Below are 17883 nucleotides of genomic sequence, written 5' to 3' on the forward strand. Positions count from 1 at the left end.
GCAGGCAATCCCGTGGATCCGGAACCAGGCCAGCCTCTCATCCCAGCGGGAGGGACCGCAGAGGAGCCTGCCGGGACAGCTGAGCGCTCTACCTGGGATGTCCACCACATTATCTATTACAGTATGGACTGTGCCAAGCACTGTCCATACCGTGTGCTGGCTGAGTGCTCCCAGCCACCCTGGGAGGGGCAGTGGGGCAGAGTGGTTCTGAGCTGAGCTTCAAAGCCCAGCTCTGTGAGTTTTGCCCTGTGACTCAGTTTTCCTGTCACATCTGTGAAATGGGGAGAAAACAGCTGCCATGTCTACAACACTTACTGTTCTAAATGCTTTATCTACCTCCCCTATGAGGAAGGTGCTCGTCCCACAGATAAGGTAAGCGTTTGTCCCAGCCTTGGTTACTAGTCTCAGAGCTCCTTAACCACTACTCGGTAGGTGTGTTGCCACAAATGCCACGAAGTTGCTTACCCCCCGGGTCTGCCCCACTTAGTAAGAGCTTAAGAAACGTTACTTAATGTGGGAACCATAAAATTCCCTTTTCTCAGCATTAGCTTCCTCACTTTAAAGTGGCCTAATCCTTGGCCCTAAAGTCCTCTGTGAGGTTCCAGAGAGCTGGGTAAAGCCCTTGGCAGAGTCAGGCCTGGCCCCAAGGGCGCACTCCCTAAATACAGGCCGACAACCGTGGTTAATAACAGGGGAATGTCAGCGAGGGCCATCGTACCAGAGTAATCCCACAAACTCAGGCCAAAGCCTTGCTAGTCAGTCGCTTACTCACCAAACACTGCCTGGCAAGTACATTTTGTGCTGGGGACACACGCATGCAAGCGTCACAAAGCCCCTGCCCTCCAGGAGGTCCTGGAACCCATCAGTGGTGGGATCAGCCTGGAGGAGGGCGCAACATCTCACCCGAAACCAGAACGTGCTGCAGGAATGAACAGATAGAGGGCCAGGGGCTTCCCTGAACAGGCACGAGAAGAAGCATTTCAACCCTCAGAACACTGTCAGACCCTTTAGGGGGCACTAGGTGGGGAGAGAGGGTGAGACACAGGCTGGGAGATTTTAGGGAAGAAAGAGGACATTGGGCTTTGAAGAAGGACATTTCTGGCTCAACTCCCTTGTGGAGTGACTTTGCACACGTTACTCTCTTGATCCCCCGTCTTCATCTAGGAAATAGGATGGAAGCTCCCCACAGAGTTATTATCAAGATGAAGTTTTCAGACAACGTGCGTCGAGCTAACAGCAGAGCCTCCAAAAAAAAAAAAAAAAAAAAAAAAAAACCAAATGGGAGCTCCCTTCCCTTAGGAGAGCTGGGGTTCATTCAGATCCTAGTTCAGTCCCTGACAATCCATATGGCTTTGGTTAAGTTACGGAACTGCTCTGTGCCTCAGTCTCCCCATCTGTAGTAGAACCTACCTCAATGGGTTGTTCTGAAATTCACATGAGTGAATCTACCTAAGAACACTTGGAGCAAATACTAGACTGGCGTTCATTGGTATTTTTGCTCCCCAGGAGAGGCAGACTGTCACCTGGACCCAGAAGGAGGGAACCAGAGGTGCGGAAGGCCAGGAAGGGCATCAAGATTGGGGATGGGACCCCGGCTCAGGTCATGATCTCAGGGTCCTGGGATCGAGTCCCGTATCGGGCTCTCTGCTCAGCAGGGAGCCTGCTTCTCTCTCTCTCTCTCTCTGCCTGCCTCTCCATCTGCTTGTGATCTCTCTCTGTCAAATAAATAAATAAAATCTTAAAAAAAAAAAATCCAAACCAAAAAAAAAAAAAAAAAAGATTGGGGAAGGGACCCTAACATTGGTTTTTACTAGCCTCTAACACTGACAAGCTCAACATTTGCTCACTTAAAAAAAACCTCATTCATTTCAAACAGTATTCCATTCACATACTTCACGGTGCAAATTTAAAAAAAGGAAAAGGGTGTGCCGTGACAGCTCGCTCCCACCCCCGTTCCTCAGTCTCTTGCTTATCATCCGAAAGAAATTCTTATGTGTGTAAGGTACAAGTTTATGTATTATTGTACCTACTACCCCCTTTTGCCCAATGAAATAGCATATTCTACTTGCTGCTCTGCACATGGCTTACCCCCCCCCCCCCGCCTTTTGCAGGTTGCCTTGTATCCTTTCACTCCCGGCATCCTCAGTCTTGTTCACAGCTACGTAATTTTCCTTTGCTCAGACTCGCTGCTTTCTCCGGTCATTTCTGCCTCCCTCCCTCTGGGGGCAGGGGTGGTGGGCTCCACGTGAGAGGTAGAGTTCCCGTGGAGGCCCTGAACCCAGACGCCCCCTGCAGAGCTGTTTCCAGAGCACTCAGCCCAGCCAGTTCTCAAGGCCTCCCTCAGAGACAGGCTCTGGGCTGGCAGCACCTGCAGGATGGAAGGCTCTTTGGATCACACCTCTCCCCATCCCACCTCAGCTTGATCACCTCGGGCTTGAGCAGCCCCCAGGTCCCCACTATGGTGGAGGATTCTCGGAAAAGACTCTCCACCAGCACCCTCCCCTTCAAAGCAGGCCAGCCTCTGTCTCCCCAGGAGCCCAACAAAAATTCATTTTTAAAAGAAAAGGCTTTCAGGTCCATGGATATGTTGAGCAAGTGCCCCTGGGACAATTTCTTCCCCAAAGATGCCCCCAAGCAGGTCCGGAGGTCAAGAGCAGGGATCACGGGCCCAGAGCTGGGCAGTGGGGTCAGAGGGATTATCCCTGGGGCCTGCGTGGCTCTCACCAGCTTCTGGGCAACCCCAGGAGTCATGGCGCGCAGGTGGGCAGAGCCAGCGTCCAGACTAAGCATGCTCTTGTCCTCTGGCCCTGCCGGGGAGCTCCTCTTGGGCCAGGCCCCCTGCCCGATCCCGTCCAAGCCAGTGATACCGGGGGAGGCCTGGGGATAGGCTGCTCCCTCGGGGGCCCAGTGGCCCCCTCCCTTTTCTCTTCCTGCTTGTTCTAACACTACTCTCCCCCCTCCATCAGTCTGTGGGAAGAATGCCGTGTCCTCTGAACGGGGGCCAAGAGTGACAGGTGGTGGCAGTCCGAGCTGCATGGCCCCTGGTGTAAGAGATCCTCTCCTCCGTCCCCGCCTCCCCTGCCTGCACCCCTGCCCCCGCCTCTGCCCACCCAGCCCAATCCCTTACAACTGCCCCAGGAGTGCTCCTGGGCAGCCGCTGCAAGTCAGGCGGCCACCAGGTTGCCCCTCGCTGCTCCAGGTACCTCTCTCTCCCCTCAATCAGCTGGGCCCTGGCTCCGCTCAGCCAGACAAGAAGAGAATCTGACAGCCTGACACACCTCACTCTTCTTTCTGCAGCTAGAAAGACCTGAGTTAGACAAGCAGCAGCACACGCCTCCCTACCTCATGGCGACAGAAAACGGAGCAGTGGAGCTGGGACTCCAGAGCCCACCAACAGGTGCCAAGCTGGGGCAGGAGGCAGAGGGAGGAGCCTGGGAAGGGGTGTTTGACTCAGGGCCGGGCCCATTCCTCAGCGGGAGTTCTGTGCCCCAGGCCTTTTTGTATGGCGCACGAAGGACCCAGAAATGAGGACGATCTCTGGGTAAAGTTGGGCTGGGTCGAGGGCCGACATGAAGCCCTCCCCGGAGAGACTGGGAAAATGAGGAGCCTTGTGCAGGGCACTCACACACTTAGGGCAAGCGATGGTGGGGGCATCAAGGTGCATTTGAGGACCCGGAGCCTCCCACAAGGGCGTCCAAGACCCTCAGCAGCCCATCTCTAGAACCCGTGGAATGGCCCCAGAGCCTCAGTGGGATAAACATTCACAAGCTGCTGTCTAGGTGGGGACTTGGGCCCAGAGCTGGTCTCGGGTCAGCCTGGCTGGGGGAGGAGGGAGAATCCTGATTGGGATCCCACTTCCTTTGCAGACGAGACACCTAAAGGTACAGCAGGTGAAGGACCTCCGGCTACAGAGAAAGAGTCTGGCCCACCCGATCCAAAGAAAGGTCCTGGGCCCCCAGATGAAAAGAAAGAAACTGGCACCTCAGACCCAAAGGGAGAAGCTGGCCCCCCAGATGCAAAGAAAGAACCTGGGACCCCACATCCAAAGAAAGAGCCTGATCCACCCACCACGAAGAAAGAGGACAAAGCCGCTGCCCTAAAGAAAGAGGATGGTGCGGTGGGCCAACCCTCAAGCAGCAGCCCGGGGCCCGAGGGAGAAGGCAACCTGGGTGCGGGGCCTGCGGAGGGCAGTGCTGGGCAGCCAGCAGCCCTGCCCCAGCAGACGGCGACAGCCGAGGCCAGCGTCAAGAAGCCCGATGCCAAGCAGGAGGGCCCCGGAGAGCCCAAGGTACACAAGAAGGCAGTGGAGGGCCAAGCAGGGGCCAGGAGGGGCTCTCCCGCTTTTCTGCACAGTCCCAGCTGCCCTGCCGTCGTCTCCAGGTGAATGTCTCCCGTCGGGCGGTGGGGAGGGGTCTGAGGCTCTGTCTGCAGCAGGTGCATTTAGCTGCTCTGTCTCGACCTCATTGCCACTGTGTTCCGTGCTAGATTGGGTAGTTCTGATGTTTAGCATCTGTCCTGGGCATTGGCTCTCCTACGTTGTGCCCCTGCAGAAACCAGGACTTGGTGATAGTTGACAGACACCTGGAATGTCAAAACAGAGAGGTCCTTGAAGATCTCTTCATGAAGCATCTGGAGGCGAAAGTCTCCCTTACACCTTGAACTTGGTTCTAGCCGAGGGCAGGACTGAGATTTCGGGAGGAAAAGATCTCCGTTCTTCTTACTATAATATGAAACATGACTAATCATCAGATTGATAGAACATTACTAATGCTTTCCTAACCATAATATAGCACCAGTCTTATGAGGCAATCTGTTAGACGTACCTGAATGCTAATCACATGAGTGATATTAGCGATATATTGTAAACCATGATACTAAACCTGTATCAGGCTGAATTATGTATTAATATCAATTAATACATTGGTATCACTGATTAATCAGTTGCATTCCCAGTTTGTATGAATCAAGAGCTCCATAATCTAACTGTAGCCACCTCAAAACAACAATCCTATTAGTAGATATTAATGATGTATTAATGCATCGATTGTCAAGAGAATGACCACAGACATGCCTGGTATTTTTTAAAATTTTTAAATTTTTATTTTTTATAAACATATAATGTATTTTTATCCCCAGGGGTACAGGTCTGTGAATCGCCAGGTTTACACACTTCACAGCACTCACCATAGCACATACCCTCCCCAAAGTCCATAACCCCACCCCCCTCTCCCAACCCCCCTCCCCCCAGCAACCCTCAGTTTGTTTTGTGAGATTAAGAGTCACTTATGGTTTGTCTCCCTCCCAATCCCATCTTGTTTCATTTATTCTTCTCCTACCCCCATAACCCCCCCATGTCATGCATGCTATTATTAACATCCCTTGATTTTGTATGAAGTGCATTTGGGGTGGCAGTGGGGGCAGGGTTTGGGGGGTGGTTGTATCAGCTCCAGATTGCAGAAGAGGCTTCCCGGAAGCAGAAACAATGCTGTGGTCATTGAAGGCATCACCTCTGGGTTCTCACATTCTAGGCCTGAGGATCTGCCTGCTAAGAAGCCCCTGAGTGATGCATCGGAGCTCATCTTTGAAGGGGTGCCTGTGACCCCCGGCCCCACGGATCCCGGGCCAGCCAAGGTAGCAGAAGGAGGGAAGAACGTCCTGGCAGACAGCCAGAAGGAAGCAGGAGAGAAGGCTCCAGGCCAGGCTGGCCAGGCTAAGGTGCAAGGGGACACCTCGAGGGGGATCGAGTTCCAGGCTGTTCCCTCGGAGAAATCGGAGGTGGGGCAGGCCCTCTGTCTCACAGCCAGGGAGGAGGACTGCTTCCAGATTTTGGGTAGGCCAGGGGCAGGTGGGAGCTGGGGAGGGAAGGGGGCTCCCCAGGTATCCCCATGTCTCCCTGTTTAGAGGACTGTGCTGGCTCTGAGCCATGCACAACTCTAAGAAGTATAAGTTCCTAGTCCCTTTTGATAGATGGGGAAATGGAGGCTCAAGGAAAGGGAAATGGAGTGAGTGCCCCAAATCCACAGCTAGGACAGGATTTGAACCTGTCCAAATAGACCCACTTCAGAGTTCACTGTTGACTTACTTCTACTTTGCCTATAAGGGGTTTTGGAAAAAAAAAAAAAAATCAGACAGGTTTTGGAGGAGCACTAACTCTCTAGACAGTGGAATTTGAAGTCAGTCTGTAGAAGGGCTCAAAGGCCAGGCTTTGGTAGTTAAAGGGCATCCTGGAGTGGGTGGCGAGCCATAGAAGGTTCATGAGCTGAGGAGCACAGGTGCCTGTATGGGAGCAGTGACAAAGGAAGCTGGGCACGTGAGATGGGGCAGGACCGTGGAGTGGCCTTAACTGGTGATCAGACAAGGGGCTGGGTGGTTTGGTGATTTATCCAGCGGGCAGCAGGAGCCACCAAGCATGAGAAAGCTTGGGGAGCAAGTGCATAGGGAAAAGGTCTGGGTGGGGGTGCGGCAGGGCTGGGGGTGGGGTGAGATGGGGTCAGAAGAGCCCAGAGTGTCCTGACACCCCCCTCCTCCAGACTGAGGTGCCCTGGAAGCCCAGCCAGCCTGCCCGGTCAGCGGCACAGTGCCACCCAGACAGGGTGGGAGGGCCTGGCGGCTGGGCGGCAGCCAGGAGCCTTGCCTCCTCCCCCAGGCAGCAGCAGAGGCTTTTGCCCCGCCCCCTCCAGAAATCACATCCTTGGGGTGACGGGACCTGAACAACCTCCGAGGGCTGTCAGATTTATCACCAGTCCTGCTTCCCTGCTGCCTCTTGCTATTTATAAAGAGGTTTCCATTCCCGATGACTCAGCCTGCGAGCCGCCAGGGCCCGCTGTTCCCCGTAGTTGCCGCTAGGTGGCAGCCTCTCCCTACCAAACATCTCGGGTCCCGGTCTCCTCCCCTGCCCCCCACCCCCCGCCCCCGCCCTTGGGCCTTGCCCAGGTTGGGCAGCCATTCCAGAGAACAGGCCAGCTTGTGGTGTAATTAGAGGGGATGGTAGGCAGATCCTGTCACCTACCCCATCATTCAGGCATCACATTCCACCATTATCCTGCCCCCTCCCCTCCTTTTTTTTTTTTTTTCTTTAATGGAAATGCAGAAAGCTTGGGATGGAGACTTCACATGTATCATGTGGGAGGGTCTGAGAAGTCCAATCAGCTGTCCCCATTGTTGTGCCAGGAGACGCTGAGCCCCCTCTGACAGAGTCCCAAGGCCATTTTGTGTGTTGGTGGCAGAGCTGGAACTGGAAACTGGGCCCCCTAGCCCCTATCCTGGAGCCAGCTGTCCCCCAGGTATCACTTGGTGAACTTCCCTGGATGGGCCCCCGGCCAGGCAGGAGGGGGTGGTGCTGGGGCGCCTCATCCCCTGCCCCTGGCACTGACTGTGATGGCCCTGCTCTCTCTTCACAGATGACTGTCCGCCTCCCCCAGCCCCCTTTCCCCACCGCATCGTGGAGCTGAGGCCCGGGAATGTCAACAGTCAATTCATCCTGAACTCCAAGGAGGCTCTGGGCGGGTGAGATCTGGGACCCGAGCCCCTGGCGTGTAGGCAGGACAGCGTCAAGCCCCAGGGCCTCACCTCTTTCTTGTGCAAGGCCCAGACACACCCCAACTGGACACCATCTACGTGGACACAATTACTTCTGCGTGGTTACTTACTCCCTCGTACGCAAGCTGTCACATGGGATGATTCGCACTCATGACTCTGTCTCTCACACAGACACACCGCTCATCGTTCAGTATTTCCCGTAGGAAACCAACAGCATTTTCCCATCTGTTTCAGTTTCATGCACCACCCAGATCCCCTCAAAGTGTCTCAAAAAAGCCCTCCAGGTGCCTTCCCCTGGGACCCAGAGCCCCAAGGCCCATGCTTACTACAAGGCTGTCAGGGGCCTGCCTGTGGATGAGTCTACCTGTCCTGTGGCCATGGTTGGTGTGGTTCAGCCACTGTTCCTGCCATAGAGCTCCTGACTTAGACCGGAGCAGGTGTCCCAGCTCACAGAGGGGGACCCAGACAGGAGCAGACTGCAGGCCCCCTACTTCAGCCCTGGGCCCCTGGGAACCCCCTCACTCCCAAACTCTTCTCTCCTCAGCGGCAAGTTTGGAGCAGTCTGTACCTGCACAGAGAAAGCCACAGGCCTCAAGTTGGCAGCCAAGGTCATCAAGAAGCAGACACCCAAAGACAAGGTAGTAGGGGCTGGGGGGCAGTAGGGTTACACGGGAAGGAGAGGGAGTTCTTTGAGTGGGTACCTCTCACCTCCCTCTGCCCATATGTCTGCACCAGGGGCTTGGTGTGTGAACCTTGTTGCGCTGAGGATGTCACTCAGATAGACAGATGGACAGACGGACAACCCTGTCACAGGGACCTGAAGCCCCCACCCATAAACAAGACACCTCAGTTGGTGAACTTATCCTTGGGAATTCCCCTTCTAGGCCCAGGACGTTCCTGCCTTCTGTTTGGTTCAATCCAGAAAACACTGATGAGCACAGGCTCTGGGCCAGGCAGGCCCTGCGCTGGGCACAGTGTGTAGGGGTCGGGCAGGTGTCCCAAAATGAAGTGAATATGGTTTCTGCCCTCAGGGGGTGCCCAGGTAATCAGGCCTGGTCTAGAGCTGTGCCTCCACACTTGGCCTGGGCCTGGTTCAGAGGAGGCCGAGGGCAGTGCTTGTTCAAGGAACAAATCAAAGAGTGAATGAATGAGTGAAGGTAGACAGAGGCTCATGGGGAATGAGAGGGTGATGACCACGTAGCCCCCTGTTGTGGTAAGGGCTGTAGCTCAGGAAAGCTAGAATGGGGGTCACTCGGGGGTGAGGCAGGGGTCAGGTGGGGGTGAGGCAGGGGTCAGGAGGGGGCTGTGGAGGGGCTTGCAGATTCAGCAGGCCAGTCTCTCTCCAGTAAAGGCTCAAAGGAGGAGCTGGAGAGGCAGGGCAGGGGGCCTCAGACTGAGGGGACTGTGAGAGAGAAGGCCAGGAGCAACAGAAGTCTGTGGGGGACCCTTGGGTAGAGGCAGGAGAGCCGAGAAGGGAGCTTGTGGGCATTTGAGGCAGAGACACAGCGCGTGCGGAGGTCTAGAACCTGGGAGGAGTGTGAGGAGAGGCTCAGAGCCCTGTGGCGCTGCTTCTCCATCATCACACATCAGGAAGGCGTGCGTTTTCCATGTGACTCTGCCTTTCTCCGGCCTCCCACTTGACCGCGGGGTTTCCGGGCCTCTCTCAAGAACCTGGCTCTGTGTAGATGCTCCAGACATAGGTGCTGTGAGATTAACTGGAGTCAGCTCTTTTTTTTTTTTTTTTTTTAAGATTTTATTTATTTATTTGACAGACAGAGATCACAAGTAGGCAGAGAGGCAGGCAGAGAGAGAGGGGGAAGCAGGCTCCCTGCAGAGCAGAGAGCCTGATGTGGGGCTCGATCCCAGGACCCTGGGATCATGACCTGAGCCGAAAGCAGAGGCTTTAACCCACTGAGCCACCCAGGTGCCCCTGGAGTCAGCTCTTGATGAATGAATTAGTGAGTACTTTTTCTGGGCCATTTGCTGCCCTAGGGGCTCGTGAAGGGGCAGTGAATTGTCGGAGTCCCTGCCCGCCCGGGGCCGACACGCTCAAGACGGGGGCAGAGAGCTCAGCACGTCGCACACAGGAAGGGTGACGTCAGGACCTGAGCCGTGCCAGGAAGCAGAATAGAGCCAGGGAGGGTACAGAGAGCGTGGGGGCCGATGGGGGCCGCGAGGATAGGGTGCTGAGGTCAGCCCTGTCTGAGGAAGTGAGATGTGAATGAAGGAGCAGCATCATGGGCAAAATGGGAAAATTGGGGCAGTGTTGTGATGCTGGGCGCTAAGGGGATGGGCAGGGGTGAGAGGCCCGATCTGTAGCATTTGGCAATTCCCCTGGTATCCACATTCCTACCACGGCTGACTTCAAGGTACCGCTGTGACAGCTGGCATTCACCCTTTCTCAAAGTGACAAATAAAGGCAGCTCAGGTCAGGAAGACAGTGGTGGTGGAGCTGGTGAGAAGTTCCTGGATTTGAACTCTACAGGGATTTCCCAAGCCTGGATATGGGAATGGGAGGAATCTGGGACGGCTCCTGGCTTGGGGTCCTGCACACCTGGGCAAGGGGGCAGGACCTCTTGCCAACAGGCAAGCTGAGGACAGCTCAGCGGTGGGGTGGATGCCGTGGCAAGGGTTTCATGTGGACCTGAGAGATGCAGGAAGTGTCTTAGCCGTCCGAGGGGAATGGCCAATAGGCCATGGGAGCTGTGGGTGCCTGCAGTTCAAGGGTGTGCTCAGAGGTGGACATGTGTATTTGGGAATCAGTCACCTTCGCAGGGATCGGCCACGTCCTGGGACTTGAGGAGAAAGCCCAGGGAGAGAGTGCAGTCGGGAGAGCAGTGAGTGGAGGACTGGCCCTCGGGCACCCCAGTATCCAGTCAGGAAGAGAAGGGAAGAACTGGCCAAGGAACAGTGTCCTGGCCAGAATGACCAGGGTACAAGGACACGGGCTCCAGGTGGGGAGAGATGGGAGACAGAGAGGCCGGCAAGGAGAGGGCCAAGCGGGGGGGTCCTGGCTGGGCCTACGGGTCCGATCCAGGGCAGAGGTACAGAGGGGGCAGGGCAGGGAGCAGGGACACTCAGCTGGTGGCCCTGGCTTCCCCGGTGCCCAGGAAATGGTGATGCTCGAGATCGAGGTGATGAACCAGCTAAACCACCGCAACCTGATTCAGCTGTACGCGGCCATCGAGACGTCACACGAGATAGTCCTGTTCATGGAGTAGTGAGTGCTGGCCGTGGGGCAGGGGGCCGGGTGGGGGTGCCAGCCAGCCCGGAAGCAAGCCTGCAGAGGGGTCTGTGCACACAGCATCGAGGGCGGCGAGCTCTTTGAAAGGATCGTGGATGAGGACTATCATCTGACCGAGGTGGACACCATGGTCTTTGTCAGGCAGATCTGCGACGGCATTCTCTTCATGCACAAGATGCGGGTCCTGCACCTGGACCTCAAGGTACTGGGGCCTCCCGGAGGGGGGGCTCAGGAGTCACAGCGGACCCCCTGAAGCCAGGGTCGCCACCGGTGGTCCCGCCCCCCTCCCATCCGGCCTCTCCTTCCCTCTATCCTTCTAGCTGCAGATCCCAAAGGGTATATTGAGGCTTCCCGAAGTACCAGGAGCCAGGGATCCAACAGAGAGGAAACAAGACTTGGTCCCAGCTCTCAGGGACTTGTAGTGGAGTCCTGAGCACATGCCCTCTGTCCTGGGAGCCCCAAGCCCGGCGTCTCACGCCTACAGCTCGCTAAGGGTTGCTTAAGTGGGGCTGGCCCCTCCCAGGCACTCTGAGCGTTGGTTCCTGTGTCCTGCAAGGAGCTGTCGGGGGCCTACTTCACGGCAGGCAGTGCTCGAGGTGCTGGAGACCCAGCAATGAGCAAAGTAGACGAAGATGCCTGCCCTTGAGGAACTTAGGTTCTAGAAGAGGAGTCTGGAAAACAAAGCCGTGTGGTATAGCAGCAACCTGCGTGAGCTAGGCACTAGGAAAATCGTTCCATGAAAGAGTGTTTCTGTCCCTCCTCTGACCTTGCTCTGTGCCTTGCACGGAGCCCGTCAGGGAGAGCCCGAAGGCCTTACACATTCGGTCCATCTTACGCATAAGGTGGCAGCTGCCTGGGGTGGGCAGCCAGCCGCCCTATGGGGTAGGTGGGAGCAGTGGCAGTGCAGGGGGCTCATGCCTCCAGGACAGTGGCCGGGCCAGTGGTGAAGCCGCAGTCTGGACACTGAGGGGGGGTTACCACCCACTGGCCTCCTGGCTAGTACTTGGGTTCATTCCTCTGATAAATGGGTATCACACTCTTCTGCTGTGCTCAGCCACCCCTCTGTGGCTGCACGCTGTGCTGGGCACGGGTGTCACTGTAGGGATGACGAAGGACACACCCTGTCCCCTGGAGCCTCCAGGTCAGTGGCAGAAACAGGCATTCCTACAATAGGTCCTCTTAAACCACGATGAGCGTGATGAGAAGCCCATGAGAGGAATGGGGAGACAGACAAGGTGAACTTGAAGAAGTGGGCAACGGCTGGAACCTTGGGGCGGAAGCAGGCCCCAGGGCTGGCCCACGCCGGCTCTGTGCTGGCTCCGGGTCGGAGCTGTTCGGGGCGTATGCGCCTTCTGACGGCCCACGGGCCAGGTGTGCAGGTAGCATCCCCACGGACACATGAGGAAGCCAGGAGGGTAAAGAGAGGGGTTTCCATGGAACAGCTTCACGGCAGGGAATCTAGGAGTTCGTTGTCATGACCAAGGGCAGAGGCGGTGGGGGCTGGCACCAGTGGCCATGGCGGAGGGAAGGGAGGTGGCCAGACGATGGGTACGTTCTGAAAATGAGGCCAACCTGATTTGCTGATGTGGGAGGGGGTAGGAGACAGGGAAAGGAAAGTGTAGGGTGACTCCAGAGATTCTAGACGGAGCTGGTATCTGCCCACAGTGTTGGAAGCTTGCCATTGGCCTGTGAAAGCCAGAGCAGGGTCCCCAGTTAAAACACAGCGTCCTGGGTAGAAGCTGTCTTAAGCCTCTTTATTCTAAAATGTGTTTTTTCAGGATAGCAATACATTTCTCAACAAAAAAGGTCTTATGGTCAAGGAAGTTGGGTGAACTATGGCCGTAAGACCCTTCCCAGGGCTCCTCAGGAAGTCTTGTGTCCTCCAGAAGGAGGCCTGAGTCTGTCTCGTTCCCCCAGAGGGACCTTTCTGGGGCCCAGCACCCGGCTCAGGGGACAGTAGCGGCACACACCAGGTGCCGTGTGGCCACGTAGCTAGGGTTTCTGGGGTTTTGGGAGGTGCTGAAGATTAGGAAGGCAGGCTTGTTGTGCAAAGTCTCCTGCCTTTTAACCATGGTTAACTACTTAAAATGCTTCTGCCTTGCAACATCAGATTAGTCATGTGTCCCTGTGTTACCTGGAGGCCCAGAGCAGGAAGGGACTGGCCTCTCAGGAACGTCATTCTCAAACTGACCTGTGACTCCTGGATTCCCAGGAGCCTGGACTGAGCCCTTACTCAGTTAGACACCAGTGGGAGGAACAAGGAGGCCAGGAGAGGACGATTCCTACCCTCTCAGGGCATCAGGGTCCTCGTCTGTGCCTGGAGCAGGCAGGTCTGGGGGTCTCTGACAGGCTGCCCAGAGAGCCTGGGACTTGGGTGGACCTGGGTGGGGAGGCAGAGTGAGCTGGGTCAGAGGTCAATCTGGGCCACCCCCTTCTCCTCAGCCAGAGAACATCCTGTGCGTCAACACCACGGGCCATTTGGTGAAGATCATTGATTTTGGCCTGGCACGGAGGTACCCTGTCGGTGGGTGGGGAGGGCAGGGCAAGCCTCTGAGGTGGGCGGGGGACAGGGGAGGTGCAGAGGGTGTGGTGAACGGGCTGGGGGTTGCGCTCTGAGCTCTTGCTCTCTCCCTCAGGTATAATCCCAATGAGAAGCTAAAGGTGAATTTTGGGACCCCAGAGTTTCTGTCACCTGAGGTGGTGAATTATGACCAAATCTCTGATAAGACAGACATGTGGAGTATGGGGGTCATCACCTATATGCTGTGAGTCCTGAGGGAATATGGCATCTCTGTGGTGGGGACACATGGGGGGGCAGCCGAGACCAAAATTGGACTTGGGGTCCTGGTGAGGTGGGTTCCATGCCCCTGCTCCCTCAATCAGGGTTTTGCTGGGAGAGAGCCAGGAAAGGGGAGCTTTGTACCCATTTTGTAGATGGAGAAGTGAAGGGCCCTGAAGGCATAGTGTCCTAGTCAGTGTTCCTAGACAGCAGATCCTTGATGATCTGGTTGGGGGCAGAGGAGCAGCAGATATTTTTGTACCCTTTTCATCCCTCTTCTTCACTGTAACCCTGGGAAGCTGCCCATTTTACAGATGAGAAGAGTGAGGCTCAGAGAGGGGAAGTGACTTGCCTAAGGTCACCCAACCAGAATCAAACCCAGGTCTGTCCCACTCAAGAGCCTGGGGGTCTTTTCAGCTCATGGTGCTGCCTCCTAGAATCTGCCTCCATCCCTTGAAGCCCCAGAGGTGACACAGTGTCTCTAATCTCACCTCCCTGCCTCCTGACATCCTCCCTCTTCAGGCTGAGCGGCCTCTCCCCCTTCCTGGGAGACGATGACACAGAGACCCTAAACAATGTTCTCTCTGCCAACTGGTACTTTGATGAGGAAACCTTTGAGGCCGTGTCTGATGAGGCCAAAGACTTTGTCTCCAACCTCATTGTCAAGGACCAGAGGTGAGGCTCACTTGAGGACACAGACCCCATGTGTACAACTCCAGTGTGTGTGTGTGTGTGTGTGTGTGTGTGTGTGTGTGTGTGTGATTGTGCAGGCGTGTGCTGGCAGGGCAGGAAGAAGGCCGGGGCCCTCTGCATTCTGGTGCTTCCCAGGCATGCTGCCCGCCCTCACCACACTGCCCCCTCCCACAGGGCCCGGATGAGCGCTGCCCAGTGCCTCGCCCACCCCTGGCTCAACAATCTGGCAGAGAAAGCCAAGCGCTGTAACCGACGCCTTAAGTCCCAGATCTTGCTTAAGAAATACCTCATGAAGAGGCGCTGGAAGGTACCACTGGATGGGGTGGGGTGGCGGGAGGGGCTGCCGGCAGGAAGAGCTCCTGGCAGATCCCAGGCCCCACTAGCCCTGCATTGGCAGTTCCTATGGACCAGGCCTAGCCCTGTCTGGAAAACAGGGTTGGCTTTTCTCTTTGTCCTGGGCTGGTTCCTGTCCTGGATCGGTGACCCTCCACCCTGGGGAGGGGTGTCCGTTTGAGGCTCAGGCACAGGAAAAGATCTCTGACCCCATCACTGGCCTTTTCCCTTCATTTTACAAATATTTATTGAGCATCTATTCCTTCTAGGCACTGGGAGTGTACAAAAGATACAAGGATTTTAGTCTTTGTGAACTTACTTTGGATAGAGGGTAGGGAGTTATGGAAAAGGGTTAAGGAAGTGCTCTGGAAAGAAATAAGCATGGTCAGGAGTGCCAGGAGAGAGGTTGCACTTCTAAATAGGGTGGTCAGGAAGGGCCCACTGAGAAAGAACATGTGAACAAAAAACCTGAAGGAGATGAGGAGTGAGCCATGCTGGTATTGGAGGGAGAGTGTTCCAGGAAGAGGCAACAGCCTGTGCAAAGGCCCTGAGGCACAAGCATGGTTGGCAAAATATGACGAAAAAGTAGGAGGCCAGTAAGGCTGGAGTGGGATGGGCAAGGGGTGAAGGGAGATGAAGTCAGAGAGGAATGGGAGGCAGGGGGTGGAGGGACTTGTTGGCCATGGCAAGGGGCTTGCGTTTTAGTTGGAGCGAAATAGGAACCATTGGAGCATCTAGAGCAGAGAGGTGCTCAGGTCTGGCTGCCCTACCTGTGGAATGCAGGAAGGAGTCCTGAAGCCATGGTGTCATAGCACCTCCTGTGGCCATTTTGGGCACTGCACCCTCCCCAGCATCTGGCCCTTGGAGAATGAAGGAGAGCTTAGGAGGCGCTCAGCTGCGCCAGTTTTTCTGCACCCCGAGGCTGACCGGGATCCTTCTTCCTCCTTCCTCAGAAAAACTTCATTGCTGTCAGTGCTGCGAACCGCTTCAAGAAGATCAGCAGCTCAGGAGCACTCATGGCTCTGGGGGTCTGAGCCCCAGGAGCAGCTGAAGCCTGGACGCAGCCGCACAGCGGCCAGGGCTGAGGCCACACAGCCCAGAAGGCCAGAGCAGACGTGCCAGATCCCCAGGGTGGGCTGGCTAGGACAAGGCTGCGCCAGGCTGGGAGGCTCGGGGCTCCCCATGACCCCGCACAGCGACTGCTTCCCCGACATGAGCCGCCTCAGATGTGGCCTGAATCGATCCTGCTAATGCCTCCCCAGACAGAGCTCCCGGCCCATCAGCCACAGCCCAGATGCCACAGGCACTTGTTCCCTTCCCAGCTCCCCCTTTTGGAAATTGCTGCCCTGGTGACTCCTGCTTGGCCTCACCTGGGGCATCCCTGGCTTGGGCTTGCTCCTAGCTGGAACGGGAAGACTGGGGGTCCCAGCATGTGGGGCTTCTGCGGTTGTGGATGGGAGGCCCTTGGTGGGGCAGGAAGGCAGCAAGGCCAGTTCCTGAGGCCCAGCTGCCAGGGGAGACAGAGCAGGCTTTGTGAAAGAGGACCTCCATGCCCCCGCCCGCCTCCCCACTCCCAACAGATAAGGCCTAGCACACACCAGCTGGCCCGGCCGGCCCCCCCGCCCACCTTCCTGACGACCACCAACACACAGGAACTCGGTGTGAGAGAAGGACGCCCAGCCCAGGCCTGGCGGAGGGGGCGGGGGAGGCCTGGGGGACAAGGAGACCACCCCCGAGCTTGCCTGAGGGCCAGGCGGGCCCAGCCCAGCCACAGTGGGCCCTCATCCTCAGGGTCACTCATGGCCTCAAATCATGGGGTCAGCAGGCCCGGGAGGAGTGGGAAAGCCATCGTCCCCCACCTGCTCTCAGCTTGTGCCTTGTAAATAAATGTACAGGTTGGATGTGGCTTTCTTTCGCTTATGTGCATGTGGACTTGGATGAGGTCAGAGGAAACCACTGTTCCCCTGAGCACTGCTGGGGGCTGGACGCTCTGGGGGGGGAGCTGAACTTCAGGGTGCAGCATGGTAGCTCCCGGTGTGACCTAAGGAGCCAGGCTGCCCAGCCCAGGATCTGGGCAAACGGCTTCCCCGCTTTGAGCCTCAGTTTATTCATCTGTCACAGCACCTTCCAACATGCATAGGGTGCTTACCGGGTAGAAGGTTCCCTTTAAGTGCCTTTGTGGGTATTAACTCATTTTTCTCTAGCAGCCAGCTTATGAGGTGGACGTTATTATTATTTCTATTTTTTAAAAGATTTTATTTATTTATTTGACAGACAGAGATCACAAGTAGGCAGAGAGGCAGGCAGAGAGAGAGAGGAGGAAGCAGGCTCCCTGCTGAGCAGAGAGCCCGATGTGGAGCTCGATCCCAGGACCGTGGGATCATGACCTGAGCAGAAGGCAGAGGCTTTAATCCACTGAACCACCCAGGTGCCCCTGTTATTCCTATTTTATAGGGGGGGAAACTGAGGCTTAGAGAGGGGAAGAAACTTGAAGGCTATTCAACCAGGCAGAAGCTGGAGCTTGAACTCTTGTCTCCCAGGGCAAGGCCCACCCGGCTTCTCAGCAGAACAAGGTGTCGGCAAGATGGCAGAGCCCCCAGGTAGAGCCAGGGGTTCGGGCAGGCCTGTGGCACCTTTGCCGGACCTGCAGGGATGGGGAGGGTCTCCCCCAGAGGCCTTGGGGAGAGAGCTGTTCTCCCCTCTTTCCCACGGGCCACAGCGGGCTCTGGCCCAGACTCCATCTGCTGGAGACGTCAGCCAGAGGGTGGTAAAGCCTGACCGAAGAGGGCACAGCCTTTCTGGCTATGAGGACAACTGAGTCAGAATTGGGACTGGCCTCAGTGGGGCAGCTGGTTGGCCTGCTTGGGGTGAAGGGGTTCTGGCGGCCGTGACAGCAGTCGCATGCATTGAGGGCAGCTGGGTACCAGCCCCGCTCCGGCTCCTTGTGGTCACGATCACCGGGGCTGCTCACGGTGATCCTGCCCGACAGATGGGCTGTTAGGTCCATTTCTCAGATGGGGAAATCAAGCTTCAGGGAGGTTAGGCCACTTGCTTAGGCACGTACAGCTAGTTACTGGCAGAGCCAGGACCGGTACCCAGACAGTATGGGTCCAGAGCCCCGCTCTTGACTGCTGCACTGCCTGCCTCTTGAGAAATCCTGGACCTGACCACAGACCAGGACACTGATCATCCCTACCTCCCCTGACTCCATGAATATAGGCCTGGAGGGTAAGGCCAGGGTTGTCACTCCTGCCTGTGTCCCGTACCTGCAGGTGGGTTCAGCCTCCCACTGCAG

At 56.4% G+C, this 17883-nt stretch overlaps 1 protein-coding gene across 2 annotated transcripts; it reads left to right on the top strand.

Annotated features, from left to right (window-relative positions):
* Positions 1–3345: 3345 nt before the first annotated feature.
* Positions 3346–16494, top strand: MYLK2 (myosin light chain kinase 2; the record flags this gene model as incomplete). Of its 2 annotated transcripts, none has more annotated exons than XM_082743040.1 (12): positions 3346–3397; positions 3867–4380; positions 5529–5830; positions 7401–7506; positions 8084–8177; positions 10650–10759; positions 10844–10985; positions 13226–13296; positions 13420–13548; positions 14085–14237; positions 14430–14562; positions 15542–16494. In XM_082743040.1, 12 exons carry the CDS (start codon positions 3346–3348, stop codon positions 15620–15622), a joined length of 1887 nt encoding a protein of 628 aa, XP_082599166.1. In that variant the 3' UTR covers positions 15623–16494. The 2 variants fall into 2 exon arrangements, with proteins under 2 accessions (XP_082599166.1, XP_082599167.1); XM_082743041.1 differs by having other exon boundaries at positions 3987–4380.
* Positions 16495–17883: the final 1389 nt, after the last annotated feature.

Source organism: Mustela nivalis (genome assembly GCF_964662115.1).
Source record: "Mustela nivalis genome assembly, chromosome: 8".
NCBI classification, from domain to species: domain Eukaryota; kingdom Metazoa; phylum Chordata; class Mammalia; order Carnivora; family Mustelidae; genus Mustela; species Mustela nivalis.